General features: G+C 40.3%; 3 protein-coding genes across 4 annotated transcripts in view; 1 reads left to right on the top strand and 2 right to left on the bottom strand.

The window, feature by feature from the left end:
- Positions 1 to 7,420, bottom strand: part of LOC139946732 (aminopeptidase N-like) — a 43,629-nt gene extending 36,209 nt beyond the window's left edge. Inside the window, exon 1 of the mRNA XM_071944396.1 lies at positions 6,206 to 7,420. Coding sequence (XP_071800497.1) covers positions 6,206 to 6,972 — 767 coding nt within the window. The 5' untranslated portion in view covers positions 6,973 to 7,420. The remainder of the gene's footprint in view (positions 1 to 6,205) is intronic.
- Positions 7,421 to 14,262: 6,842 nt separating this feature from the next.
- On the bottom strand, positions 14,263 to 20,342 carry LOC139946736 (guided entry of tail-anchored proteins factor 1-like). Of its 2 annotated transcripts, XM_071944401.1 has the most exons (5): positions 20,255 to 20,342; positions 18,353 to 18,518; positions 17,202 to 17,269; positions 16,538 to 16,752; positions 14,263 to 14,785 (listed from the first exon to the last, which is right to left on the bottom strand). In XM_071944401.1, exons 1-4 carry the CDS (start codon positions 20,336 to 20,338, stop codon positions 16,540 to 16,542), a joined length of 531 nt encoding a protein of 176 aa, XP_071800502.1. In that variant the 5' UTR covers positions 20,339 to 20,342; the 3' UTR covers positions 14,263 to 14,785; positions 16,538 to 16,539. The 2 variants fall into 2 exon arrangements, with proteins under 2 accessions (XP_071800502.1, XP_071800501.1); XM_071944400.1 differs by having other exon boundaries at positions 14,263 to 16,752.
- Positions 20,343 to 21,393: 1,051 nt separating this feature from the next.
- On the top strand, positions 21,394 to 27,561 carry LOC139946735 (betaine--homocysteine S-methyltransferase 1-like). The gene is made up of 7 exons (XM_071944399.1): positions 21,394 to 21,556; positions 23,116 to 23,306; positions 23,677 to 23,871; positions 24,737 to 24,848; positions 25,184 to 25,377; positions 25,729 to 25,810; positions 26,448 to 27,561. Exons 1-7 carry the CDS (start codon positions 21,529 to 21,531, stop codon positions 26,738 to 26,740), a joined length of 1,095 nt encoding a protein of 364 aa, XP_071800500.1. The 5' UTR covers positions 21,394 to 21,528; the 3' UTR covers positions 26,741 to 27,561.
- The last annotated feature ends 3 nt before the right edge of the window (positions 27,562 to 27,564 follow it).

The raw sequence follows: 27,564 nt of genomic DNA, 5'->3' as shown, positions 1-27,564 counted from the left end.
TTTTATTTTTAGTGTTTAAGGATTGGTTGCCGGGGGCAACAGCGGGAATGGAGAAATCCCGACGGGTGCGTGCAAATAGGTTCCGTGTTTCAAACCATGAACTGTGTGGGTGAGAGTTCTAAGTCCCGTGCTTTTGGTGAAAATTAAGAATTGTTGCTGTCAGTTTCATACTTTCAACTGACTGGCTTGTTTAGGTTGTTTAGGTGAAAATTTAGCACCACCAGCAGACTACTGTGGGTGATTATTTATATCGGTTATATTCACTTATAGTTTGATTAAGCACGTGAAACTTAAAAGAGGTATCACAATGTAACTTGAGGATTGTCGTACAAACAAACATAATGTAGTTATTTATTTATTTATAATGGGGGGGGGGGGGGAACAATCACAAGTATTCACAAGCAAGAGAGGTTTATGATGTATTTGCTTTTAACGTGTATAGAGTTGGTACCCGAGGCCGTTTTTGCAAATTCAAAAACAATGCTGATTGAAACAAACTTATACAAAAAGGTCAAATATTGCTAATTGATAAAGACTTTTTTCTTTTAAAAAATACAAAAAAAACGTTAATCAGTCTTATACTTACGAGTTACTGTAAGTCTCCTATTGGCTCCTTTGTGAGGGAGCTACACTCAAATGACGTCATAGGTACATTTTCTAAGACAATAATGCTGTATCATCCCTCATTACTTGAATTCACCCCTTAAACCGTGCTCCATGTCGTTGAACCTGGTCTAGTCACAGACCTCGAATAGATCGGGTATACTCCAACAACAAAAACGGGCATTCGCTAATAAAATGCTATTACAGTATAGTCTGGTTTCCCAATACTATAAAATGGACTCTGTGCGACCCTTTCAGACCGTGGCAAGATGTTCATCAATTCTCGTTTGATTAACCATTGCCCTCCGGCAGAGGGTGAATCCCTCTCATTATTAATCAAGTACTAAAGTGACGCCCAAAACCCCCTATGAGAAGTCACGCGTAAAACGTGCCAGACTGCAACCTGCCAACAGAAACAACGCAATCGCAACGTAACATTCACCATTTTCACAATATTTGGTAGCCGAGATACCATTTTATACTATAGAAATAGTAGATAGGCAGATAGTAGATAGTAGATAGCATACTATCTACAATAATTATTTCACTTTAAGTAAAACAAAAGTTTTGCGATACATTTCATTTGAGAACTTATTTTCTTCCGATTGATTTATCTCTTCCGCTGCATTTATCGAAGACATTGAACTGCCGGAGGGGACAGTGCTTAAATTACATTTTTATGAGATGGCCTCAGGCGGATTTAGAACAGCTACAATATTATACGATGGTTGTATTAATATGAGATGGAGCCAACAACGCATTTATTGTCAAACTAAAGTACTTTTGTTTGAGTTAAACCTGAATTTTCTTTTGACAATGAGTTGACAAAAGTATTAGACGTTTATTATATCCTTTTCCACTTATCTTGTCAGTTTCCTTGAGATCTGAAACCCCGATCAAAGATTGAGATTTCTCACTTCCACTCTGCACTTTATAATTTAAAAAACTGAACTCCCCATCACCAAAAAATAAAAAAGAACATTCCTTTATCAACACCACATACCCGCATCTGAAATTGAATTGTCCACACAACGAACCACCCTAGAGACCGTTGGAGTCTCACGCAATTCGCAAATCAGATCCACGTTCCATCTCAAACTAACCTTGGAGCATATCTATTTGGTCATCCAAGTATTCTTCCACTTTCTTCTGAGTCTCAAGAGTTCCCCAGGTATCCTCTTATGCACTTTATCCCATGGAATCTCTTTCATACCCCTTCTGTCTTCTCTCCTTAGGGGTTTTTCTCCCAATCTTCATCCATTTCCAGTGCCAGACGATACTTCAGTTAACAAGCAAGCGCCAAAGAGGCTGTCCGTGCTCATCTTCTTCCTTTTTTTCGTTTCATAGTGTGATAAGTGGTCTACAACATTTTATGTTTCGATTCATAGTGTGGAAAGTGGTTTATATGGTAGTGTACAGGAAGTATAGTGTTTATACCTCAACAGCCCTTATCAAGTATTTAAATTACACCTTCTCACAACTTTTTGATACTTTCAAAAGTATCATTCGACCCTTGAAAATGGGTTTATGTGAACGTTTTTTCCAAAGGAAAACGTTCAATTTTATCTCGTGGTTACTATAAGGCCCATACAGCAAAAGGGAAATAAACAAACGTGAAAACATACGCTTGGCATCATCCTTAAGGAATTGCTTGAAATTCTGCTCTGAAAAAAATGGGAAATACTTTAACTTTTTTGAGAAAGTTGTAAACAAGTTGCTGGGACAAGATTATTTAGCTGGATTTGACTTGACTTTTATGAGAGAGGTATATTCTACATACAGAGTTGTTTCACACTCTGTGGACATTCGTTTGTGTTGTGTGCACTTAAAAAATACGTTCTAATTGAAAGCATGGGTAAGCAATGTGTGGACCTGAGAATAAAAGAGGTCCACATAAGGCAAGAGTTTTTAAACACTATGTGGACTTACACACGTCAACACAAGGTGATCACCAGCGTTGAAAACAAAGGATTTTCATTGGGTGTATAGAACAAAGCATATTTATACACAGAGTGACTGAAGACACATTATACCCGGGGAACTTCCGGAAAGGTCCAGTTATCTCTCTTATTGTGTACGTACACGAAAAACCCAAACCTATCATGTACATACACGATAACTTATCACGTACTTACACGATAAATCTAAACTTATCGTTTACATACATGATAAGTTATCATGAACATACACGATAACTTATCATGTACGTACACAATAACTTATTATGTACGTACACGATAACTTATTATGTACGTACACGATAATTTATTATGTACGTACACAATAACTTATCATGTACGTACATGATAAGTTATCGTGTACGTACATGATAAGTTATCGTGTATGTACATGATAAGTTTGAATTTATCATGTACGTACAAAATAAGAGAGAGAGAAAAATTATTCATGTTGCGGCAAAACCCTTCCGTACAAAACCAATGGGAGCGAAAAAGTTAAAGCTTGAACAAAAGAGCTTGGACAATAGGAGGTCATTTTGAAAGGTGTATGGCCCCAAGCATAGTTACTATAGAAGTATCCCACAAGATCGATCATGTGCTTAAAATTCAATAAATCATACAGGACTCATTCAGCATTTATTTTCCACAGCCAATCATTTAAAATAGAACTTTACAATGGATAAGGTCATTTGGTGTAGACCTTGCAGGCCTTTCCCGGAATGTTATTTTTACAATTTGAAAGCACCTATTTTTTTTTATTTTTTTTTTTTTGTGGGGGGGGGGGGACATGTTCGTGTGATAAAAATCTACCGGTTTCATACCCACAACAGACACACAATGAACACAACTTTATATACAATGCTTAATGTAGATTTAGCCGATAGCTGAGCCCTTCATCCTCATGGAAAAGTGCAAGGGAGTCACGGGCGTGACTGATGGCAGTCTATTTGGGGAATAATATTATTGAAGCCATTCTTTAGTATAATACTGACATTTTCTGTTGGGTGAATGGAGGGAGGCAAGTTTACCAACTGACATTGTTCCATGGTGTCATTTTAAAACGAAAACGTTTAAGAGCAAACGACCATGCTCTAAGCACACGACTTTTGGGGTTATTACAAACATGTCGGCATGTGCAGAGTGTTACAAGAGAATCATAAAGAATTTTCCGTTTTTATGTCCAGAGTTCCGGGTAACTTTGTGAACAACTAAGAAGTTGTTTGAGGTTTTAAAAAGTAAAACTCATTATTGTGATCGTTTGCTATGTGCAACTTTCATTTGAACACAACAATCCGCACCGTATAATCGACTAGCATGACTACATTTAGTGCTTGCAATTGTCACCACACACTTAGCAAACTTTATTTTAGGTATTCAAAGCATTAAAGGAACACGTTGCCTTGGATCGGTCGAGTTGGTCTTTGAAAAGCGTTTGCAACCGTTTCTTATAAAATGCATATGGTTAGAAAGATGTTTTAAGGACAGTGGACACTATTGGTAATTGTCAAATCCAGTCTTCTCACTTGGTGTATCTCAACATATGCATAAAATGACAAACCTGTGAAAATTTGAGCTCAATCGGTCGTCGAAGTTGCGAGATAATAATGAAAGAAAAAACACCCTTGTCACACGAAGTTGTGTGCTTTTAGATGGTTGATTTCGAGACCTCAAATTCTCAACTTGAGGTCTCGAAATCAAATTTGTGGAAAAATACTTCTTTCTCGAAAACTATGTCACTTCAGAGGGAGCCGTTTCTCACAATGTTTTATACCATCAACCTCTCCCCATTACTCATTACCAATTAAAGTTTTATGCTAATCATTATTTTGAGTAATTACCAATAGTGTCCACTGCCTTTAAAAGTAGAATACAATGATCAACACACATTTGCCTCGAAATTGCGTGGGTTTCCTTTTCATTTGCGAACTAACACGGTCGGCCATTTATGGGAGTTTGACTCCCATAAATGGCCGACCGTGTTTGTCGACGAGGTAAAAGGACGGTTGCATACGCTTTTCAAAGACCAACTCGACCGAACCAAGGCAACGTGTTCCTTTAAACTGCGAAAAACAATGCCCCATAATGAGGCTTGCTGTACAAGAAACATCCTATGGCATCCAGGGTCAGATTTGACCCGGTTTCCGGTTTAGCTGACCCGGAAAGTGGTTGTAAACTTTGGGGTGTAAACTCAGATTATGCGTCATTTGACCCATTTTGGTTAACTTTGACACAGACTGGGTCAGCTTGACACAGACAGGGTCAGCCCGACCCAACAGTACCCGAGTCTGGGTCACTTCTGACCCGGAAGTTTTAAATTGTGGGTGTCTTGTGGCCACAGTCAGTTTGCTGCACACCAGTGATCAGTATAACAATATTACGCTATGTACACAAATCAATCTCAGCCAATCAAAAAAATAAAAATCGAAAACAAGACTGAGAAAACGAACTCCACGACTGCAGGATATCATTTTGCGGACAGGAAAACGTTTCTATAAAATGAAAACAGAACTGAAAGCATTTCCATGGTCAGGTACTTTATTTATTCCATGTAGAGACAACAAACCTACATTAGAGACGCGGGTTGAGATTGTTGACATTCTGAGATGGCAAGAGCTTGAAACCGAAGGAGTCCGCCCAAGACGGCACTTAACATCAGAGACACGAATATTAACATTTCCTTTTTCGGGGACCACTATTCAGTGATTTCAAAGGCATTTTAATGGAATCAATATATTAAGCAAGAGCGGGCTTAAGTCACCACTCGGATTCGTAGGGGTTTCCAAGAAGTCGAATTTGACATAATGGCAAAGCGGATGCTCTAGAAGTCCCCGTAAAAACAACAGAGGCTTCTTTTACTTTCGTAACCACTCAAAGGATAGAGTAAAATGTAGATCAAAGAGATATGGATTGCAATTTCAGGGGTCAAGTTAGGTTCATTGTGGGTATAACGTGTAACAAATTAACCATCAGCATAGAGACAATATTGTGTGTTTAAACATCCTTTGCTGCATTGACAAATTACAAATGTCCAAGATAAATTCTGGGTTTTTCCGCAGGCATTTAAAAAAAATAAAAAGCAATTGTTTTGAAACGACCTAACAATACACAATTCGAAATCAAACAGTTGCGTATTGGCAACAAAAAATGACGTACGAGTTAAGTAAAAAAAAAAAAAACATTGCCAGTTTTCTTGAAAATGTGAACATTACCAAACGCTAATGTCAAGATACCACTCAACTAATGCGCTGAGCAAAGTCAATGTTTACTGTGGAAGAGAAAGACTGCGCTGTGATATGTAGGTGTGTTGTGACTCTTGGTCTCTTTTAAAATTGGTGACGGATTTGTGAACGAAAATTGCTATTTTTAAGTTACAACTTCAATTTCAATTCACTTTATTATCCCCGATGGGCAAGTCTTTTCGGCCTTTCATACATCAAATTTACCATAAAACTTGTTGGTTTTCGGCGCTGTAAAGTTTTGGCATTTTCTCTTGGTTAACTTTCGAAAGTTCTGTTTTGGAAGAGCTAGAACTTATACAGCAAAAGTAGTTGCAGTGAATAGCGAATTTGGGTCAGGGTTTTAACATTGGTGGAGTAATTTAGGTTTGACAAACATATAAAATAGCAATGCACTTTCCTACTCACTTTGTTTTTCCATGGTTAGCCTCATATTTGCTGACATAAAGCCCCATAAGCTTGTCGCTGAACTTAGCATGGTACCTGATTTTGAGCGAGTAAATATGACCTTTCTTCAGAGGGCCGTCGAGTTGAAGTTTCATGAACGCGTACGGGGTAAAGAATTCGGGTTCTCCGGTCAGCAGCCCGGGTGCCTCGCCTGCTCCTCGTCCGTCCCCTTGCCCAACTTCGGTGAGCTCGATCGAATCAGCTATGTCCAGCTCGGTGCTGTGGAGCAAAATGAAACGAGTTGGGCTGTAACACTGGAACCTTATCACGACCGCCCCCGCAAAAGAGTTACTGGAAATGTCAGGACGTAACTCCAGCTCGTAGTGCAGGGGCTTCAGGGTTATCGGGAGGCGGAAACTGCGAGGGTGTGGGTTGCCCACGGAGCCGTTGCTAGCCGGGGTGGTGATGGGGCCGAATTCGGGCTCTTGGGTGCCCCGATTCGCAACATCTTTATCGCCAGCGGAGTTACCGTCCAGTTCTGATGTCAGGTTTGAGCATTGAGTGCTCTGTCTCGCAAACAGAGTAACGAGAAGACATGCAGTTAAGATTAAGACAAGGCACACGGCTATGACTGCGATGGCGACAGCTAAGCGGTTACACGGCGTTGACTTAGCGGTGTACATCCTCACCCCCGCCATGTGGATCTCACCATCTTGGTCGTGATGGTTTTCACCACCTTTTGATGGTCCTACGATAAAGTTGACAAATCTGTCTTTCTGGGGCGGCATTGTGATGTAATGTTGAGGTACAAATGAAAGGATCTATGGTTGTTCAACCTCTCTGCAAAAGGTACATTGATAAGTATCAATATCTGTGTAGATTACATCTGATAGTATCTCCGAGTCGCTCTTAGAGACAGCTTCAGAGAGCCGAGGTGGTGCGAGTACATCTATCCCCAACGCAATGCACAATGACTTGAGGAACGGTCCATCATGCGCGCACTGATGCCTGTAAGTCAATTGGAAATCAACTCAGAATAAAGACAGACCTAGGTACAAATCCACAGTCGGAGTCAAAGTCAAACTGATTCAAAACATTTGGGTTTTAGGTCATTGACTCCATTCGGCTCTCACGCACAGACTTCCATTTCAAGCTATCAAAACAACATCAAAGGATGCGTGGGGATCCCTGCAACTCTCTGAAGTAAAAAGAAAAATCACAAACTCGGTGAGAAAAGCCAATTTACAACTGTGGAGGCAGCATGCTGCACATCGGGTATTGGGCGAGGAGATTAGTCCACGTGCCGTTGCGCGAAGGTGGGAGAGACAATGTCAATGCACTGTACAAGCTGTCAGTTGAAGTCATGTGTATCGTGCAAGGAGAGAGCTATACATGCAGCGCAGAGTGATTAACGGGTAGTCACCGCTTCGAGGTTTCAACACGGTAAATTGTACCACGTGGAGATAGCGTATAGCGATGACATAGCATATAGGACGATTGCCTCGTTCTTCAGCATTCGGATGCAACCGAGTGAGTGGGGAAAACTGTTGAGATGGCTTGTAAATGAAAAGCTTGCCAGCTCTTGCAAGGGTGAAGAATCATTTGAACTTTAGTGAGCACTTTTAGGTAAATGGCAGCTCTACAATCACTCTATGAGAAAACAGCAATATTTTGATGGCAAGGGGGACTGTGAGCTCCTTGAATCCAAACCCTTTAACCAAAAGCTGCAAGACCGAAGATGAAAGGCTCAACAGCAGCCTCAGGACCGAGTTATACTCCTCCTGAGTAAAATCAACCGACAGCCCGTTGAGGTGGTAACCCCAAACGCCACGCCTCTCGAAACCCACCTGCCTAGGCAGAGAACACACACACACACACAGGTCCAAGGCTAAACTCAATGGGTCAAAACCGGAGATACCATCTCCTCGATGTCCTCGAAGAAATCTTCAAGTTGTGGTGATTGGTGATTATGTTTCAAAGGTCAAAGATCACAGGCTATGACGGGTCACTGTCCAATGAGAGTGAAGTAACAGTGATTCAACTTGTGGTGATTATGTATCAAAGGTCAAAGATCACAGGCTATGACGGGTCACTGTCCAATGAGAGTGAAGTAACAGTGATTGGGGCAGTCCACCCACATGAGGCAGGATGATAAAAGTCTTAGAAAGTTCATGCTTGGCGGCATAGCAATCTGGTGGTCAAACTCATTTGAATGTCAGGTTCTAACGGAGTAGAACAACCAATGTACAGTGTATGCAATGAGAAATCAACTTGAGTATCAGTCTTCTTTCAATTCAAAATACAAGAATGGAGGAAAACGGCTCCGTGGGTGCGTGTGAGCATAGAGCAAGGTCCTTGCTCTATGGTGTGAGCAAATCTCTTCCTAAACGACAAAATCGAAAACCAAAGCAGGGGAAAGAAAATGCTTTTAAAAGAATCAAAAACAGACTCCCCACGAGCGTTGTAACCAGCGGGTACAAACGTTATCAAAACACTGCTGCGTGAGTTGAGTACACACGCCTTTAGAAAAGAAACTCGCCGGCTGAATCTGTTGTGCATTCATGGTGATTTATTTCATGTCAGAGCATGGTTTTACCCCCACTGCCAAAAAAAAAAAAAAAAAAAAAAAAAAAAAAGAACTATACAATAAGGAACTCTAGCTGTGAAGGCATCCACCGTAAGCGATGATGACTAGAACCCTACCGGGGCGCAATGAGCTGAATCGCCCACGAGTACCACCGGGGGGATGACGGTAGACCAAGAGGAAGGACAAGAAAAAAAGGAAAATCAAAGGCCACTCGAGGAAAAGCCTTTGTTTACCCGGTGAATATTGCGTTCACAACACTATTAACATACTTAAAGGCAGTGGACACTATTGGTAGTTACTCAAAATAATTATTAGCAAAAAAACTCACTTACGAGTAATGGGGAGAGGTTGATGGTATAACACATTGTGAGAAACGGCTCCCTCTGAAGTGCCATAGTTTTCGAGAAAGAAGTAATTTTCCACGAATTTGATTTTCGAAATCAACCAGTAAAACGCACACAACTTTGTGTGACAAGGGTGTTTTCTTCTTTCATTATTATCTTGCAACTTTGATGACCGATTGAGCTCAAATTTTCACAGGTTAGTTATTTTATGCACATTTTGAGATACACCAACTGTGAAAGCTAGTCTTTGACAATTACCAAACGTGTCCACTGCCTTTAATACTGGGAATTTATCATATGCAGAGACCGGATTTACAGGTTCAATCAATGATGGAACGATAACGTTGGCGGCGCTGTTCAACGAACGCTGCCGAGTTAAATGTGACCCTGTTTGTAAAATTAACAAAGGACAGTGCAACAAACTTTGATTACGTGCATTATTATGTCTGGAAACTTGGCACAGAAAATAAAAAATGTAATTGTCATTCAAGCTGAGAGTTGAAGTGGTGTATCGAGTTCTTATACCGTCACGTACGAATGTAGCTTTTTAAGGAAACTACCGGTAGCCTGATTGATTGATCGATTTTTTATTATTTGTTTTTTATTTACTTATTGGTTATCATGGGGAAACCTTAAAGGTGCACACTATTTACAAACATCGTTTAATACTATTTACAAACACCGTCTAATACACATTAAACAATAATGTACAAGACAATCGTGCCCAAATAAGATACTACAAAGGATATAAAAACAACGAGTTCTGGGCCGGCCAGGAACAGATGGATGGAGAATTTGTTTTGTTTTAATTGTACCTAAATTATAGACAACCCCTTCATGCACAATTGCTGGAATACGGACAGGTTATTTTTTATCATATCTGCCATATACGTTTGGGATATGACTCTAAATGATTATTGTTTATAAAACTTATGAGGTAAGAAGTACAACAGCTGTAGAGCCTTGGATGGTATAAAGCATTTTAAGAAACATTTCACTTCGAAGTAATGTGGTTATGAAAAAAAAGAAATCAGTGTTTTTATGCTCAAAATATGATCATCATTGTGTATTCAATATGGATTATTCTTCACTTCATGCGTGGACATTATTCGCGAAAGAAACTACAACATAATATATTATATGTTATTCAGTACGGTAAACGTCATATTTGATGATATTAAATAAACACAAAAATGTCTCAGACTCCAATCACAACGGGATCTGCTCCGGATGATATCTGAGTGGTTCAGTATTATTCTAACCACTCCGAACTGTCATCAGCCCGGAAACCGGTTTCACGAGAACTGCATCAGTTGAGCTCGATTTTTTATGGTTATATTTGTACAGTAAAAAAAAATTAAGAAAACTGCATTCCTGAAATACAGAATATACTTCCTAGAAAGAGAATAAGACTAAACCTTACGGTGTGGGTTGTCGTTTTGCGTAATACGAATAAAAACAAACAGTGGTTTAAAGGCAGGTGATGGACATGATTGGTTATTTACTTAAAATAATCATAAAACCTTTCTTGATTACAAGTAATGGGGGAAGGTTGATAGTATAAAACATTGTCAGAAACATTGTTTTTGAGAAAGAAGTAATTTCCACGAATTTTATTTCGAGACCTCAGATTTAGAATTTTTAGGTCTCGAAATCAAGCATCTGAAAGCACATAACTTCATGCGACCAGGGTGTTTTTTCTTTCGTTAATATATCGCAACTTCGACGACCGATTGAGCTCAAATTTTCACAGGTTTGTTATTTTATGCATATGTTGAGATACACCTAGTGAGAAGACTGGTCTTTGACAATTACCATTAGTGTCCAGTGTCTTTAACGTTTAAAGGCTTAAAGGCGATAGACACGTTAGGTATACTCAACAAAATATGTATCTGTTGCCTGAAAAAGACTTCAGACCTGAAGTATTTTTCAAACTAAAATAATTTAGTGAGAAGCTACGTTCTTCAGAGGGAGCCGTTTCTCAGAAAGTTGTACACTTATCAACAGCTCTTCGTTGCTTGCACTAGCAAAAGAAAGTTTGTATGTTGATTTCTCTAAACGCTTTCTAACTTTAGGATTAGTCTTAGGACTTAGGACGAGTCCCAGCTTAGCACTAACATGTAAACCTTTAATCCTCAAGTTCGGACTAGTAATACTCGTCCTAACTCGAGATATAGGTAGCAATAATCACAGCATTTCGTGAAATCAGCTGCCTTGCCTTTAACCCCATCCATGGGGTAACTGGTTTCACAAATCGCAATATTTCTATACACATATTTTGCTTTTATTAATATTTGTATGGCTTATATAGGATTGTTCGTTTTCTTTACTCATTTGATCATCCATCATTATGTCAGCAGCCTAAAGGGAACGCGCACAGTTCAGACTTCACAAACACACGCGATGACAAAAAATATATCCACTACTAACTTGCAAATATATACCACGCCAGTGCGGAAGTGTGCTCAATATATTCAGTTTCCAATGGAGGAACTCGAGAGCTTCCGATGTGAGGCGAGTTAATTGGCCCCGGTTTGCCCGGGGTAGAGCGCTCCGTTGCCCCGTACAAGCTACCCCAGACCATCCGGTGTCGATGTTGACTCTCTTCGGAACGGATGTCCCCCTGCATCGATTTTGGCTGTGACCGGCACGGGGACCGCATCCAGATGGACTCGACGGCAGGCGTGACTCGGAAAGAATTTTGAATAAAGTATTGACTTTTTGTTTTTCAAGAGTTCCCCTGAAGATGTCGACTGAAAGCCACACCAAGATTAAAGAGCAATGCGCTGGGGAATATATTGGCTGGCACGTTATGGGGTTGACACGTTGTCGGGCAGATCCAGGCGGTTTGCAGTTATTGTCTGGGTTGATGTTTAAACACTAATCACTTGCTACTAAACACTCAACATTGCTACTTAATTATAACAATCCTCACGTTCAATATTGGTTTGAGACGTAGTTCCTATCGCTCTAAATAAACAAAACTCCTGGTTCAGATTTGACCCGATACGTTTATGGGTCAGCTTGACCCGGGATCAGTGTCAAAATGACCTAGGAATTTGTCAAAACTGAGGCAGAATCCGAGATTAAACCCGAAAATTAGTGCACATTAGAATTGCAATCCTCAACAATTGTCCTGAAGGTTTTTTAAGGACGCACAACAATGCTGAAATTCTCAAATAGACAATCTCTCTGTCTTTTCCTTCAATCAGTGGTTTTGTACACATCAAATCGTGGACGAATTAAAAGTATTGAATCATTACACTTTCGAAACTTAGGGGACAGAACTGACCGGGATCTGTACCCCCCATGGCGCATGACCCTTTTCTGGGTCAGAATGACCCGTAAACTGTGTACCAAAATTACTTAGAAATGGGTCAAACTGACATAGGGTCGGAGTTTAAAATCCCAAAAACCACTTTCCCGGTCAGCCTTATCCAAAAATGGATCACCCCCCCCCCCACCGAAATCCGATTTATTTCTGAAGGGGTGTTGTTTAGAGTGAAGGCCAAGGATGATCACAAAAAGCCAGGTTTACAAGGGAAAAAGCGGAAGGACAGGAGGTATTGAGGAACATAAAAAGGGGGACAATCACAACACACATGCATCTGTTAAAATACTCGGTTTCAAAACGGATATAGACACACTCCTGAACACACTACACGGTAACAGAAACTGACAACCTTTCAGGTAGTACATTTCAGCCTGTTATTATCTCCCCCCAACCAGCTGATCTTTGTCCACTCAGATAGACCCTTTTACCGGTAACTACATCAACTATCATCAAATATAACGCCATAATTGCTTGAAAAACAAACACGGTCACAATGCTTTAAAACCGTAAAGAGACACTCCTCTATTCGTTATTTTCTTGCAAATAATGTCCGTTTTCAAGAAACTCGTTAAATGAGGCAAAACTGTGTCCCCGGAGGGTTGAAATGGATTTTTGTTGATGCTTCGAGCGGAATGCCCGATTCCTGATTTCATCAGATGATATCCAATTGGGTTTCAATCAAGAAAAAGACAATTTACATTTGGCCGGCCTAGATTTGGCTGATTAAGTATCGCTGTTTACCAGGAAAGACGTGAATTTGGAACATTATTGCTTATCTCTTAGTCCAAGGTCATTTCAGTTTTGCTTTGTGTGTTTTGTTTTGGGTTTTTTTTTTCATGCGCAATAGAACATTGAGTCTTGGACAAGTTTCTGCAAAGTCACTCTTTCAGGAGTCTGCTTTGATAACAATCTACTTGGGGGCGAATTATTCAAAGAAAACTGGTTTCCGTCTAACAACTCATGGACATCAATTCATGTTATGTTTGTGTTTGTTTCGAATCACCATGCTATTATTTGAATGTTCCACGTTCAAAGATGGCCGCACAAACTACACGTTCAAAATTGGCTGCAAAACTACACTTCAACAATGGCTGCACCAACTACATGTGCAAAATGACTACACCAATTACACGTTCAAAAATTGCCAAACAAAAATGTTTTGAACTTGAGCCTGAAGCACTAGTCCGCTCAGCCAGGACATTTAAGTTTACTAATTGTTGCCTCTCTGTTGTATAGATTGTTGTGCTTCTCGTCTTTTGTATTGTATTTAAAGTTTCCTTGTATTTAAATATTTTTAGTATCTTTATGTATGTTGTTGTTTAGGTTCTTGTCGTTAGGGCGAGGTGCTGGTAACCTCTCACCTCTAGTATTTTTTAATCATGGTTTGCTCCTTGTGGTTTTGTTAAGTTTAAATTCTATACCTTTTTGTGGTTTTTAGACTGCCTTTCCTTCATTTAGTGTTGTTTTTTTAAACATTGATAGTAGAAAGCGCCTTGAGGCCTTGCATAAGGCGTTATATAAATACTCTTTCATTATTATTTATTATTTATTTACCAGCCTTACTATAGGCCTATATTTCAGTATGACCACTGAACAGTCTACAAACCCTTACTCCAAAGGCACACTTGCCAACATTTCACCTCAATCCTCAAAAAATCCACCTGTTTCTCTACACTAGACTCCAACATGTTTAGACCTAGATATAGTAGTGTATGGATGGCCCATTGATAAGGTGTTACACTGTAAAAACCGGGGTCTTCGTAAAAGTATACCCCAAACCACATGTAAAGCAAATTGTCATATGGATTCAACATTGAGCCTTCACTTGCAACAAATGCGAAGAATTCATTGCAATATTTATTTAAATTAACTCAAAACTGCCTTAAAGGCACTGTAAAATTTTGGTTACGAATCAAAACAAACATTAGCATAAAAACTTACTTGGTAACAGAAATGAAGAGCAGTAGTTTTTAAGAGAGGTTATTTTCACTCAAATATTGGATTTTAAAAAAGACTTCAAGGCTGAAGTCTTAAAGTCTTAGCAGATGAAAGGGGGTATTTTTTCTTTCATTATTTTCTTGTACAATTTTTTTTTTTCACAATTTTTTTTTATATGGATATATTTGGAATACACAAAGTGAGAACACTTGACTTTGACAATTACCAAACGTGTCAAACAGTGACTTTAAAACTTGCGGTTATATAGTATTATTATGGGTTATCTTTCAACACTGACTTATAAAATTGCTCACCTTCAATCTTGCTCTCTAAGAACTGAAGGACGACTAAAATGTGCAAACCACCGATTATAGTTTTCATTTTTCATGCAGTTACTTCTGGAGTGGGTCAATAAGAACAATTGTATGCATTGGTGGTGATGATCACTGTGCATCCACATTAGTGGTGTATAGAAAGGGTACTTTCAACTTCATGTATTTTGTTTAAGGGAACCTGTACTTTTGGTTTGCTTAAACGCAGTGGACACTATTGGTAAATACTCAAAATAAGTATTAGCATAAAACCTTAACTTGATTATGAGTAATGGGGAGAGATTGGTAGTATAAAACATTGTGAGAAAAGATACGTAGTTTTCGAGAAAGAAGTCATTTTCCACGAATTTGATTTCGAGACCTCAAGTTTAGAATTTGAGGTCTCCAAATCAAGCATCTGAAAGCACACAACTTCGTGTGACAAGGGTGTTTTTTTCTTTCATATTTATCTCGCAACTCCGACGACCGATCGAGCTCAAATTTTCACAGGTACATGTATGTTATTTTATGCATATGCTGAGATACACCAAGTGAGAAGACAGGTCTTTGACAATTACCAATAGTGTCCACTGTCTTTAACAATAACACATTCAGCAAAAAATTAATGTATTTCAGTACAAAAGTTTAGAAAACACTGAAAAGCATGATTTCGTCTAGGTGCTGGGAATGTTGGAAAAAGCTGACTAATAATAATAATAACAGGCATGATATTTGACCCTTGGAAAATAGTAAGAACAAGTATCACAAGGAATATGTACATGCTTTATATAGTAAATCCATAGAGCTATATTGACTATGTGCTAACTTGCTCTGCGTTTTGAAGCCACCCTGGGCGCAGACATGTTTGATGTGTTGGATGACTACGAAACGATTTTTATTTTAAGAGAACACACATTGCGGCAATTTTTTTACACTCGGCGTGTGCACTTTAATTCCGTACGCGACTGCCCATCGTGTACACCGTAAGTTCGACTTGATTGACATACTACAAAACTGTATACGCGCCTTTTAAACATGACGCACATGACGCTCGCAGTCTTTACGCTCATCAGCAGATTGTGCGTTCACATTTGCTGCATTTTTTGGTTCGATGACACATAGAAAAGAACAAATGCACTATCATGGAAATAGCCGTACAATTGCCCTACAAAGTTTCAAGCTTTTGTATTGGTTTGTACATAAACATGGATGCGCCCACACGGCATCAAAACCTTAGTGCGTGTATAATGGGGTGTTAGCGCTCTAGTCAATATATATAGCTTTATGAGTAAATCAGACTACTAGGCCGAATGTCATGCCTGTTAATAAATAAAAACTACAACACACTGTATTTACCCTATCCCTAAAAAACCTGAGGCAAAGATACTTTCATACAGAGAAAACAAAACCCATAATAAAATGTTAGCAAATTAACATAGAGTTCATTTAATAACCCAAACAAGAGAGAGTAAGGAAAAAATCCTGAATGGAATGGCTTTATATAAAGCCAAGACTCATAAAATAAATAAAATAACAGCTGTACTCCTTTCTTCCCACCAAAAGTTGATACAAATCAAACAATGCAATCTCTATAAAATATAAGACTGATTGTTTTCTTTTACCGAGCTCAAAGACCAACTCGACCGGTCCAAGGCAACGTGTTCCTTTAAAGGGCACTTTAAATAGCTTTCTGCACTGAAGGATTACAGGATTGGTACAAAATTGGCAGATCACTTGTACAGAGGGTGCAGGTTTGAATCTTAGATCCGCCCACCTCTATCCCTTTCTTTCATTCATACAGGCAATCACGCTTTTCCATCAACCGAACTAAACACCTACTGTCATGTTTCTGTCTTTGTATTCATGAAGCTGACGATCTTCCCTGCCCTCTTCAAGATGTTGTTGCAGATGAGGATCCAGATGGAGATGCCAAGAGCCCCCGGGATGCCGCTGGGAAAGGAGACAACTCCGGCTAAAGGCCATAGCCATTCTTCCTTCAGCATGATCATGGGTTCATAACGATACCTCCAAATCACTGAGATCAGGCAGCAAGTCTAAAACACAAAATGTTAAACAACAGTAACTCAAGAGCTCTTTTCACACTACTCTATTCCTGGTTGCCCAACCAGCCTATTCACACTTGGTTCCTGTTACTCCTGATCTACACCAGCAAATGGGCATACACTGTGTGGAGTAGCTACCCCTGCTCTAAGGTAGGGGTAAGAGGTAAAAGCCTGGGGTATTCTTGAAACCTGCCAATGTAACCCAGTGGAAAAGGGACCTAGGAATGGACAATGCGAAACATGGGTCTGGGTAACTGTTGGGTAGAAAATCTCCTAGGTTGTGATCCAGGGAACCTGAAATCTTAGGTTGGGGGGGGGGGGGTCCCTCCTTTCTTGCTTGGTGATGATAAGTATTAAGTTACTGAATTTAAGCAGTAGTTGCTCGCTCTGATCCTGAGCAAACAAGTTCACACTCTTGATGAAAAACCGGACAACCTTACCTGCAGTGCATTGAGAGCTAGAGTAAGACCCCAACTGAAGGTGAACGTCTTGGCAGTTTTGCCTTGCCCTGGAGTTAAAGGATGATCAAGAAGAAAACAAAATTGTGAGCAAATGGTTTGCGAGAGGCACAAGTTCATGTAGGTTTGGATTTCAAAATGAAGATAATTACAAGAAGTCGACAAAATGAGGGTACATTAATCAGTACCCAGGTTTCTGTCTACAAGCATCTTGGAGTAACAAGATGAACAGCAAGACAAGCTCTTATCTGAACTAGGAAAAACCCCAGTTTTCAACAACCTGATAAGTTCCGATAACTTCCAATTCTACACAGCAAAGTAGATTTAACAAACCGTAAACCGAAGACATATATTGACACTCCTTAATGCAATGTCTATAACCACACGCGTGCAAACTGTATAGCAACGATCACTGCTAAACTTTTTGTAACAAAGACAACATAATTATGAACAACAGATAGCTAACTCTTCGGGCACAGTAGTCATAATAAACTCACCAATTATTAACAGAGATTACTGCTACAGCTACATCACTGGATTCACACCTCTTAATAATAATAATAATAATATCGAAGTCTTATATAGCGCACGTATCTACCAAACAAGGTACTCAAGGCGCTGAGTATACACAAACTTTCAGAAAGATAGGTTATTGCAGTGATGAATTCTGAGACCCAGTTATTTAGCACCTTATAAGGTGCTACGGCGCATTAAGCAGCCACAACCAGGAACACCGGGGCGAACCCCTTCTCTTTTCGATAAGTGCACTGGGTTCTTTTACATGCGTTACACAACACCTCTTGTCCATAAAACGGACACAAATTGGTACCCATGATTGCGACTGTGCACACATACTGACTGATGATACCCAAGCCTACATCCGTATGGTGGACTGTAAAAGGGGTAACCCTGTTTCAGCCCTAGGAGTAGGTGGCATAGGCCTCTGGACAAAAATAATTGTAGCCCACACCTTGAAGTGGCCTTCAGGCCTTGTGTGTCAGGCGACTTGCATAAAAAATAAATTAAAAAAAGCCTACACTGTACCTCCATATCAGACAACCCAACAACAACAGCCTTGCTCATTTAGGGCCTATAGTTTAAAAGGAAAGAGGGCACATTTCAATAACACTCACTGAGTTTTTTCATATCATCTTTTATCTTGTTGATTTTTCTCTCGATCCTGGCATATTTGGGGAAGTCCTCTTTGACATTCAGTTGTGATTGCTCCTCTTGAAGTTGCATCAATTCTGCTTTCTTTCTTCCCTCCTCCTGTTTCTCTCCAAATACATATCTCATTACCTACAAAGATAGTATTTAAAATATAATTTTTGATAATCTTACAATGCTGCATGCTCCGTGAAGATGTGGTGTGCCATGGCCGAGAAGAAAATATCACTAGACTCAAGACTATGGGTCCTTAGAGGGACAAGATGCCTTGGATCGGACGAGTTGCTAGTATAAAAAGCATTTTACAACCATTTGTTTAATGCATATGGTTAGAAAGATGTTTTAAAAGGAGATTACAATGATCCACACAAATTTGCCTCGGAATTGCACAATTTTCCTTTTGCTTTGCGAAATAACACGGTCGGCCATTTATGGGGGTCAAAAATGTAACTCCCATTAATGGCCGACCGTGTTGCATCTTAAACATTATGGAGAGGCCAGTAAGGAGTTTTGAAGGTAATTCGTTGGACATTTTCGTAATTTTGGGGCATTTTTTGTGTGACAGTCATAGAAAATGTGAACGTTATGAGCTTGGGGCACTAGATGACCGATAATGTCAAAATTTTGAAAAAAGGAATCTAGCGCCCCGTCACTGGGTCTAGTTTGTATGGTAAGTAATAGTGACAAAAAGTTGTTCAGTCCATCCTATTATTTAACTTAGGCGCATAGGCTATATAGACTAGAGCCTAAGTTGGATGGACGGAACAACTTGATGTTGAACCGATAATCTTGAAGAAGTTAACACTTCACAATACACATGTTATTATATTAACATGATTAATTTAAAGATCAGATTGTATTTTTTGTAATTATTACGGTGTTTTGGGGAATGTAGTAGGCCTGAAATAAAATATAATTATAAAAGTAAGGCAAAGATTGTTCATACAAATGCTGGTCATTTCGACCCCAAATCTCAGTCCCAATTATATAACTGTTGGGCACGATCGGTCAATCTCCGGTCGATCGCGCTACAATCGGTCGATCGCACAACAATCGGTCGATCGCGCAATGAATATCTTTGCGCGATTGACCGATCGCGCTACGAGTATTTTTCTGCGGGAATGGGTTTGCGCGATCGACCGATAGTGCAGGAAAGGTTTTGCGTGATCAACCGATTGTGCAGGAAAATTTTGCGCGATCTAACGATCGTGCAGGAATGGGTTTGCGCGATCGACCGATCGTGCAGGAATGGTTTCGTGCGTTCGACCGATCGTGCAGGTAAAACCATTCCCAGCCTGGGGGCGATTTCTCAAAGCAATAAAATTCGCAGATTGACCGATAGCGCCCAACATAACCACTCATCCGACAACTCCTTAATTTCAAAGTACAATTATTATTAATAAGAATACAGGGCCACTCCACTTTAACTTCGTAGCGTCATACGTTATCGACCCTCAAATGTTTTCAAACCCCGACTTTGATTCCCGTTTACGGCGAGATTGTGAATCCTTTCAGCTATCCTTGGCCACACAAGTGGGGCTAGCTGCACCGGTGACAGAAGCTATGCAATTTACTAACAGTCTGTATTTTCATCAGGCTTAATCATGCTGAGAATAAAGTTTTCTGTCGTTGGTTATGCTCAAAGTTGTCAAACATTTGTAAAATGATTGATTTTGGGTACAAATCACAGTGTATTATTATGGCAATGGAAAAGTTTCCGCAGCGCCACCACTTTTTCATTCGATATGAAATAATATACTATATAGTATCTAATTTATTTACCTTTTAGTGAAAATGAGTGAAAAGGTGGTGGCGCCATACGGAAAGTTATCCGTTAATACAATTTCAATTCAATGAAGCTTACTTACTTGTTTCACGATGTGAGGAATGCAATATTTTGACAGGTGCAGTAGCGAAATGAACAGAAAAACTACAACCATGGAGGCTGCCATTTTGTTGTACTGGCCTAGTGCTCCAGGCTCTCCCTTGCCGCAAGAGGGCGCTATTGGTTATAAAAACTTGCTTTCGGGTGCGCACCAAAATAATGCTGACTCAACCATGGAGCAATCTCGTTGACTCACAAAATATTAATAATAATCTTAACTATTATTTGGTCTCTAAGCCCCTTCAAAACCAATCAGGTATTTGTACAGACAACTAAACTTCAGATTTACTTTTACTTTTTTTGTAGGTCAGCCGTTTGTAGTTTTTTGCTTTTTAGGCCTGAAAAACGAAAAATAATGAGTGTACTTTTTCCCAAACCGACTCGCTGCCAGTTTCCGCATTGAGGCATTCCTGCCATTCCCAAGCCAAATAAAGCCTAGATTTATCAAATTAATCTCACCGAAAGTTAAAGCACAGAACCCCCAGGTTCGGATAGATTGTTATAATAATTATTTACACAGTGACCACCAAAACGTATAATTATTGAGGGCCTACAAGTTACGATAATCAGCTAAATAATGGTGCACCCCGGCCTTCTAGTTCTCGGAAGCAACCTATTCTCTGAAAAGTAGGCTACCATTTTGGATGTTGTGACAAGTCATTTTGGTCTGTTTTGACATCAAAATCTTTGACGATTTCTACACATGTGCTCAGATCAGTGTGCTGTTTTTGGCACAGGAGATTTCCCCGCCCCCCCCCCCCCCACATCCATACATACGGCGAACTGTGGACAGAGACTTATTCTGATATAGCGCCCTCTTTTGAAACATCCTCCTTCAGTCCCCAAATTCAGGGGCCCCTAAAATTAATAAAGCGCTATACAGCACCTATAAAACCTATAAGTAATGTTTGTTTTACATTGGGTAGTCTACTTCTAACTTTATTAAAAATATAGGTTTAATAGTTGCAGGAGATTATCCTAATTATCCTAAATTATGAGACGTCATAATGTGCATATTAGTAGAATACTTGTCATGGGGTGATCATGTCCACGAAACGTCATCATCCCCAAAAAAAATATTCATGGGCTTAAAAACTGCGAGACCCAGTCACGAGACCCAGTCACGTATAGTACTGACACACAATGCCGCTCAGCTGACACGTAGTTCGTGTCCAAACAACAAGTGTATTGTCCCTTTTCACCAGGTCTCAGGGGGGAGTGGCAGATTCACCTATTTAAGCCAGATTGAGGATCGGCATGGAGGGAACTAAAAAACCTTGCAAAGGTAAGAGTGCTTTTAATACAGATTTTCGAATACACCACGACTGATCTTTGCTCCTAGTTTGACTTTACAGTCACTTTGGGTTAGCATTAAATAGGCATTGCAAACTTTTTTGACATGGTTTGGTGGAAACTGTTCTGGATCTGTTAGTAAAGTGTTACACACTGTCTTATTCATGCAGCTACAACTGACACTATGGATGTCAACTTTTAATTAAACGTCAAGATAGAACGTTCAGCTGTTTCAAATTGCGGCTTACGGAAATGCCGCAATGCACATAAATAAGAACAAACACTACCTTATCATGTACGTACACGATGATCTATAATGAACGTACACGACAAGTTGGGATTTATCATGTACGTACACGATAGTTACAGGTAAAAGAGTGAAATTGTTTACTTTCTTGTCCGAGTGGTACTGGCAGTTCCACTCTTGTGAGAGTGAAAGTCAATCTGTGCCACTCTTTTGAGTGAAATTGGAACGAACTTCACTCTAAAATCAAGTTGTACCAGTCTCTCACTCCAAAAACACAATTTGACGTGTCATTTTACGTACACGATAAGTAACTGTTGTTTTTATTCATGTAATAATAATAATAAAAACATAAAATTTACAAGGCGCGCAGTATCTGGAATAGATCCATTCAAAGGCGCCGGAAGCTAGTCAGCTGACAAATTAAACAGATGAGACTTGAGGTTGTGTTTGAAAGTAGAAAGATCAGGTGTGGCCCTCAGCTCGTCTGGCAAGGAATTCCAGAGACGCGGTGCTCAGCAGGAAAAGGCACGGTCTCCGTAACTTGCCAGACGAGTTTTGGGAACATATAGTATGTGTTATGATGATGTTGATCTAAGGCCTGGTCTGATGTTACGTTGTTGTAGAAGATGTGTAATGTAGCAAGGTGCTAACCCATGGAGGGCCTTGAATGTGAGAAGCAAGATTTTGAATTGTATTCTTTGTTTAACAGGAAGCCAGTGGAGATTAAAAAAAATGTGACGACAATACGCTTCCGTAGCATACCTAGTATCTAAAAATACAATTCTGTTTGACCTGACGTTTCGAAAAGCCATATAAATATATTGCGATAAATAGATAAATTTGTTTGCGTAGGCCTATAGCATAGAGAAACCTCTGTACAAATACTGACGTTATAGACAGTTATTCATACTATTTGCCTGTACAAAGGCACTCTAGCAATCAGGCTAATAACCCTTACTCTGATCTTGCTCAAGGACAAAGCCTGCAAAAAGCTGTGAAGTGTGACAGTGCGAAGGTCGAGAAATATTATACAATGGCCGGGGGGGGGGGGGAGAGGGATGTAAAAAAAGCTTTATACCAACATGCACACAAAATTTTTAGTGGGCTAACGTTTTTACCTTCGTGAGTCTTTCTCAAGGCCATAGCCTTTGAGAAAGACTCGAACCTTTCAGGTCATAATAGAAGTTCGAGAAAAACTTGTATATAATGCCACAAACTGTTTAATTGTTGAGGTTATTGTTTTTTGGTGTGTTTTTTTCGATCCCCCCCCCCCCGTCACTTTGTCGTCTTTCCATCCACACTAGGTCTCCTGGAGCGTTTGCGTGACGGGGAGACTGTGATCTGCGCAGAGGGCTACCTCTTCGTGTTTGAGCGTCGCGGTTACTTGACGGCTGGGTCATTCGTCCCGGAAGTAGTCATTGAACATCCGGAGTTGGTCAGACAGCAGTATGAGGAATTCGTTCACGCTGGAAGTGACGTAGTGTTGGCGTTTACTGTAAGCACAGATGTCGAGTAGTTTTCAGCACAGTTGGGCTATCCCTGGATTTCTATAGGCAGTGACTTTTCGTAATAATATTGTCAAAGACAAATATCCCCGCTTGATGTATCCAAAACATGCATACAATAACAAACCTATGAAACTGTGGGCCCAATTATTGTGGCCATCGAAGTTGCACAGAATTAACGAAAGAAAAATAGCCATACTACGTAGTAATTCGTTGTTCACTTGCGGCAGTTAATTTGTGCATTGGCATCTGACATGGTACCACCGAACAAGATGTTGACAAACGTAGGGAGATGTTAGTCTTGCTCTATAGTAAACATTCTTTTTTGAACTAAAAATTTAATAGTTTTGTAATTTTTAGTACTATGCACACAGGGAAAAGATGGCGCTGATTGGTCGTGAACATGAACTGGAGGCGATCAACAAAAAGGCTCTGCGCATGGCACGTGAGGTTGCAGACGAGACTGGGACGCTAATGGCGGGAAACATCAGCAACTCCAACATCTTTGTGGACACAGTGCCAAACTATCGTGAGAAAATAATGGACATGTTTAAGGTAATACTATTAGGGAGGTTTAGCTGCATGTTTCGCGAGCAAGCACGTCAACGTGAACGTCAAAACAATAAGTGTCGTTTTGGGTTGAATTGACGTCATCACTTTGGACTTATTTCATGCTCACGACGGGTCGTGAGCATGCACGTACATGTACGTGCCTGACGTGAAAATGGTACATTCACGTAGCCTATGCTAAAAACATGAGATTTTAACAACACGATTTTTAAAGTCAGGCCGATAGAGTAAAGTCCAGTCCTATTGCCTCGAGTCCCATAATCAGAGTTTTCGATCCGAAAACGTACCCTTGCGTTTAACGTCCAAGTTCAAATGCCTTGCCTTTAATTATGAGTCTAGGCCCTTTACGAAACCACGGCTTCGGCTTTGGATTCGGCTTATGAGCGCCTATGCAAAACACGCGCAATCGTCATAACCACCGCGGGCCAAGCTAGCCTGAGCCGAATCTGGACTCGAGCCGAAGCCGTGGATTTGAAAAGGGGCAATGTTTTAAGCCTACTAAATTCCAAGTTCGCGTCCCAACTGCAAACGTAAGATCGTAGCATTTCGTCCTTTGTCTTGAGTTGAGGGTGCATTTTGACCTCATGCATGTAGATTTTATAGTGCACAGTGTTAAGTCTATTCGAATTTGTACGTTGATTCAGACTGCGTGATATTTGAGTAGCAAAACTTGTAATTTTAATCAAAGAATATCTGAATCTACATTACCCAAAGTTCACACAAAAACAACGGGAATATTTACACCATGCAATCAAAGTTAAACATTGAATGTTTTCTGGCATTTCCCTCATAAGGTTCATTACGTAAAATTAAAAAAAAACATTGTCTGTTGTCGTAATGCTTATTACAGGAACAGATAGAATGGGCAGTAGAGTGTGGTGCAGATTTCATTGTAGGAGAAACCTACGATACTTGTGGAGAAGCTTTACTGGCTGTTGAAGCCTGCAAGAAATTCGGTAAAGGTGAGTTGATGTCTCTCTGAGTTCGATAGATTTAGCTAATGGTAAACAATCACAAAACATTCGTATAGAGCCAAAACCTTTCAAATAAGCTCTGTGTTTGGAGTACAATATTTTTGAGTATAATATTCTATTCAAAATCTGTAAAGTTTCCCGTGTGGTCTTATCAAAGCGAAAACAAGGACTAGCAGTAAATAGCCACGCCCTGACTCATTTAATAAAAAAAAGTTGGTGAAGACTAATGTCACCACACGCACATTCATAGGGTTTATTTAGCAACTGCGAAAATCAGAAGTTTTTGACATAAGATCATTTCTGGTGTCACCCATAATCGTTAGGTCTCCCCTGCGTAGTGACCATCGCGTGCCAGAAAACGGTTATCAACGGTAAACGGGCAACCATAGACGGCGTGGAAATCTGTGATGCTATGAATCGTCTGGCAGAGGCAGGGGCTGATGTGGTGGGGCTGAACTGCGCAATGGGTCCGGTGACTATGCTGAACGTTTTCGAACGGGCAGTAACGGAATGCAAGGTGGGTTGTGGAGGTACCTCGCTATAGAATAGAGCCAAAGTGCAAAGTTTTTTTTGTCTTGACATTAATTTTTCCTAATAATTGCATAACCTACAAAATTTACGTCTGGTACCGGGAGTTCTTTTGGGATTTATTTTCACCTGGGAAGGTTGGGGGGGGGGGGGGGGTGGGGGCGGGCTGTCGTGTGTTCGGTCACCGAGAAATGGGTCAAACTAACGCGTTATCCAAGCTGAATACTATTGTTTTAAAATTATCTTCCAGGTGAAATAGTACAATAATATGCCATCAGTAAGTGTTACCAGTCCTCACTTAAAGTAACAAATTCATTATTTTACCCATAATGCAATGCAGGCACCACTTGCAGCAGTACCCGTGTTGTATCGTACCACTGAGGAGTATCCCAACTTCATATCTTTAAAAGATCCGCAAACAGGTAACTACTTTCATGAGAAGTCAAATAAAAACCACAAAATTTTCCACCCCAACCGATGGCAGGAGATTCTGCACCCCCCCCCCCCTCCTATGAGGCGAAACGTGCCAAAACCAGAGCTGTGTATTGAGAGAGTTGCAGCATGGAGGGACCACTTTTCTTTGGTCACGTGGTTGCTGGGCGCCATGTTGTCTCCAAACACAGCACAACCCAATGGGCAGACTAGTCTGGCACCCCGTGTTCGCCCATGCGTTTCTTGAGGAACAAAATGGCTTCTAATCGCAAGTTGTCGCATCTCTCCACATATACGGCTCTGGCCAAAACTATATTATAGCGCCCTCTTTTGAATCATCCTCTTTCAGCCGATGTTAACTTCCCAGAGTGGACAGAATCTCCGGCGGGCGGACAGATTTTCCTGCAACATCGACTTACCCAAACTTTTGACACTTTGGTATTGGCCTCAAACACTGGTTGTTTTCGTTTCAGTGTATGCAATTATTCATATACAAATTAGAAAAAGACTGGCAATTATGACTGGGACAACCACAGCCTGTCTGTGCGCAGCATTAACTCTTGCAGAAACACTGTCCATTATACCCCATATCATATTTCACTCTACCGTTTTCGTTCTGACCTGCAGACAAGCCGATCTTCCCCCTGGATCTTGACTGCGTCCAGTGCAACCGTACGGACGTCCACAACTTCGGCAAGCGCATTCAGGAACTGGGCATCAAGTACGTAGGTCTTTGCTGCGGTAACTCCGCTCACTACACCCGTAGCCTTGCCGAGAGCCTTGGCCGTAAACCACCGGCTTCCCGGTACACCCCGGACCTCAACAAGCACTGGCTCCTCGGCAGCGACGCTAGCCTGCCTCCCCTCGACAACGACCACAAGGAGACCAAATATTCACAGAAACTCGTTCAACCTAAATAAGTTTAAGGAGATTCTGGAATTCGTTCGGCCCCAGCGGCCAGTCTATCCTGGACCGCTGGGGAGGCGCTAATCGCTTGCACAGATTCTTGTTCAGGAAGTACGTCATGAGTACAGTGCATAGATATATTATTGCGCATTATTAAACCAATGACAGTGCATGATACGTTTGCCCATGCCAGCGCCTTTGGTTAAAGCAAGGCGCTGGGGACGAGCGAAATTCTGGAAGAGGTGCAAGCTACTCATTTTCTTTTCGTTTCGCACCGTTAGTACTCATCCTGCTATTTTGTGCTAATTGTGCCATTGGATAACAATAATTGTAAAACAAAATCATAGTAGAATGGGTTAGATTTTTTCCCGAATGAATTATCTTTAAAAAGTTGTTTATAACTGAATGATGGAACTTTGATCACCGAATTACAAATTAATTAACCATTCTGGTATTATATCTATACCCCTGGCAACAATGTTAGTAGTAATTAAGAATTGGTCTCTTTCAATATTCGATTATGTCCCTTTTGGAAACCACGGCTTCGGCTCCAGATTCTGCTCCTCAGTCTAGCTTTTGACAACACCCAACATAATCATGAAAACTTTGATTTCATTTTATTGTGTACTTTAAGGTTGCCTAAATCTCGATTAAACTTTGTATGGTCTTACCTTTTCGTCAACAGATTAATAAAGATGTTAAAAGAGACAATTTCTGAGCCATGTTTTTGTCCAAATTATCAAAAAAATGTTTGTAAATAACTCCCAAGCTAAAAACATTCGCCCCTTTTGAAGCCGCGATCGCTTCTCTTTGGTTTTTTAATTGTATAGTTTTTTCT

Source organism: Asterias amurensis, chromosome 14, assembly GCF_032118995.1.
Source record: "Asterias amurensis chromosome 14, ASM3211899v1".
NCBI lineage: Eukaryota > Metazoa > Echinodermata > Asteroidea > Forcipulatida > Asteriidae > Asterias > Asterias amurensis.
This window is presented reverse-complemented; position numbering and strand designations above follow the sequence as displayed.

Excerpts from the sequence above, each read along its gene's own strand:
- LOC139946736 (XM_071944400.1), bottom strand. The coding sequence starts at position 20,338 with ATGGCAGCCTCCATGGTTGTAGTTTTTCTGTTCATTTCGCTACTGCAC. Across the intron at positions 17,270-18,352 it reads AGATGATATGAAAAAACTCA|GGCAAGGCAAAACTGCCAAG; the intron begins GTGAGTGTTATT and ends CTTTAACTCCAG. Across the intron at positions 16,753-17,201 it reads TAGCTCTCAATGCACTGCAG|ACTTGCTGCCTGATCTCAGT; the intron begins GTAAGGTTGTCC and ends TTTGTGTTTTAG.
- LOC139946735 (XM_071944399.1), top strand. The coding sequence starts at position 21,529 with ATGGAGGGAACTAAAAAACCTTGCAAAG. Across the intron at positions 25,378-25,728 it reads GGGCAGTAACGGAATGCAAG|GCACCACTTGCAGCAGTACC; the intron begins GTGGGTTGTGGA and ends AATGCAATGCAG. Across the intron at positions 25,811-26,447 it reads TTTAAAAGATCCGCAAACAG|ACAAGCCGATCTTCCCCCTG; the intron begins GTAACTACTTTC and ends TCTGACCTGCAG.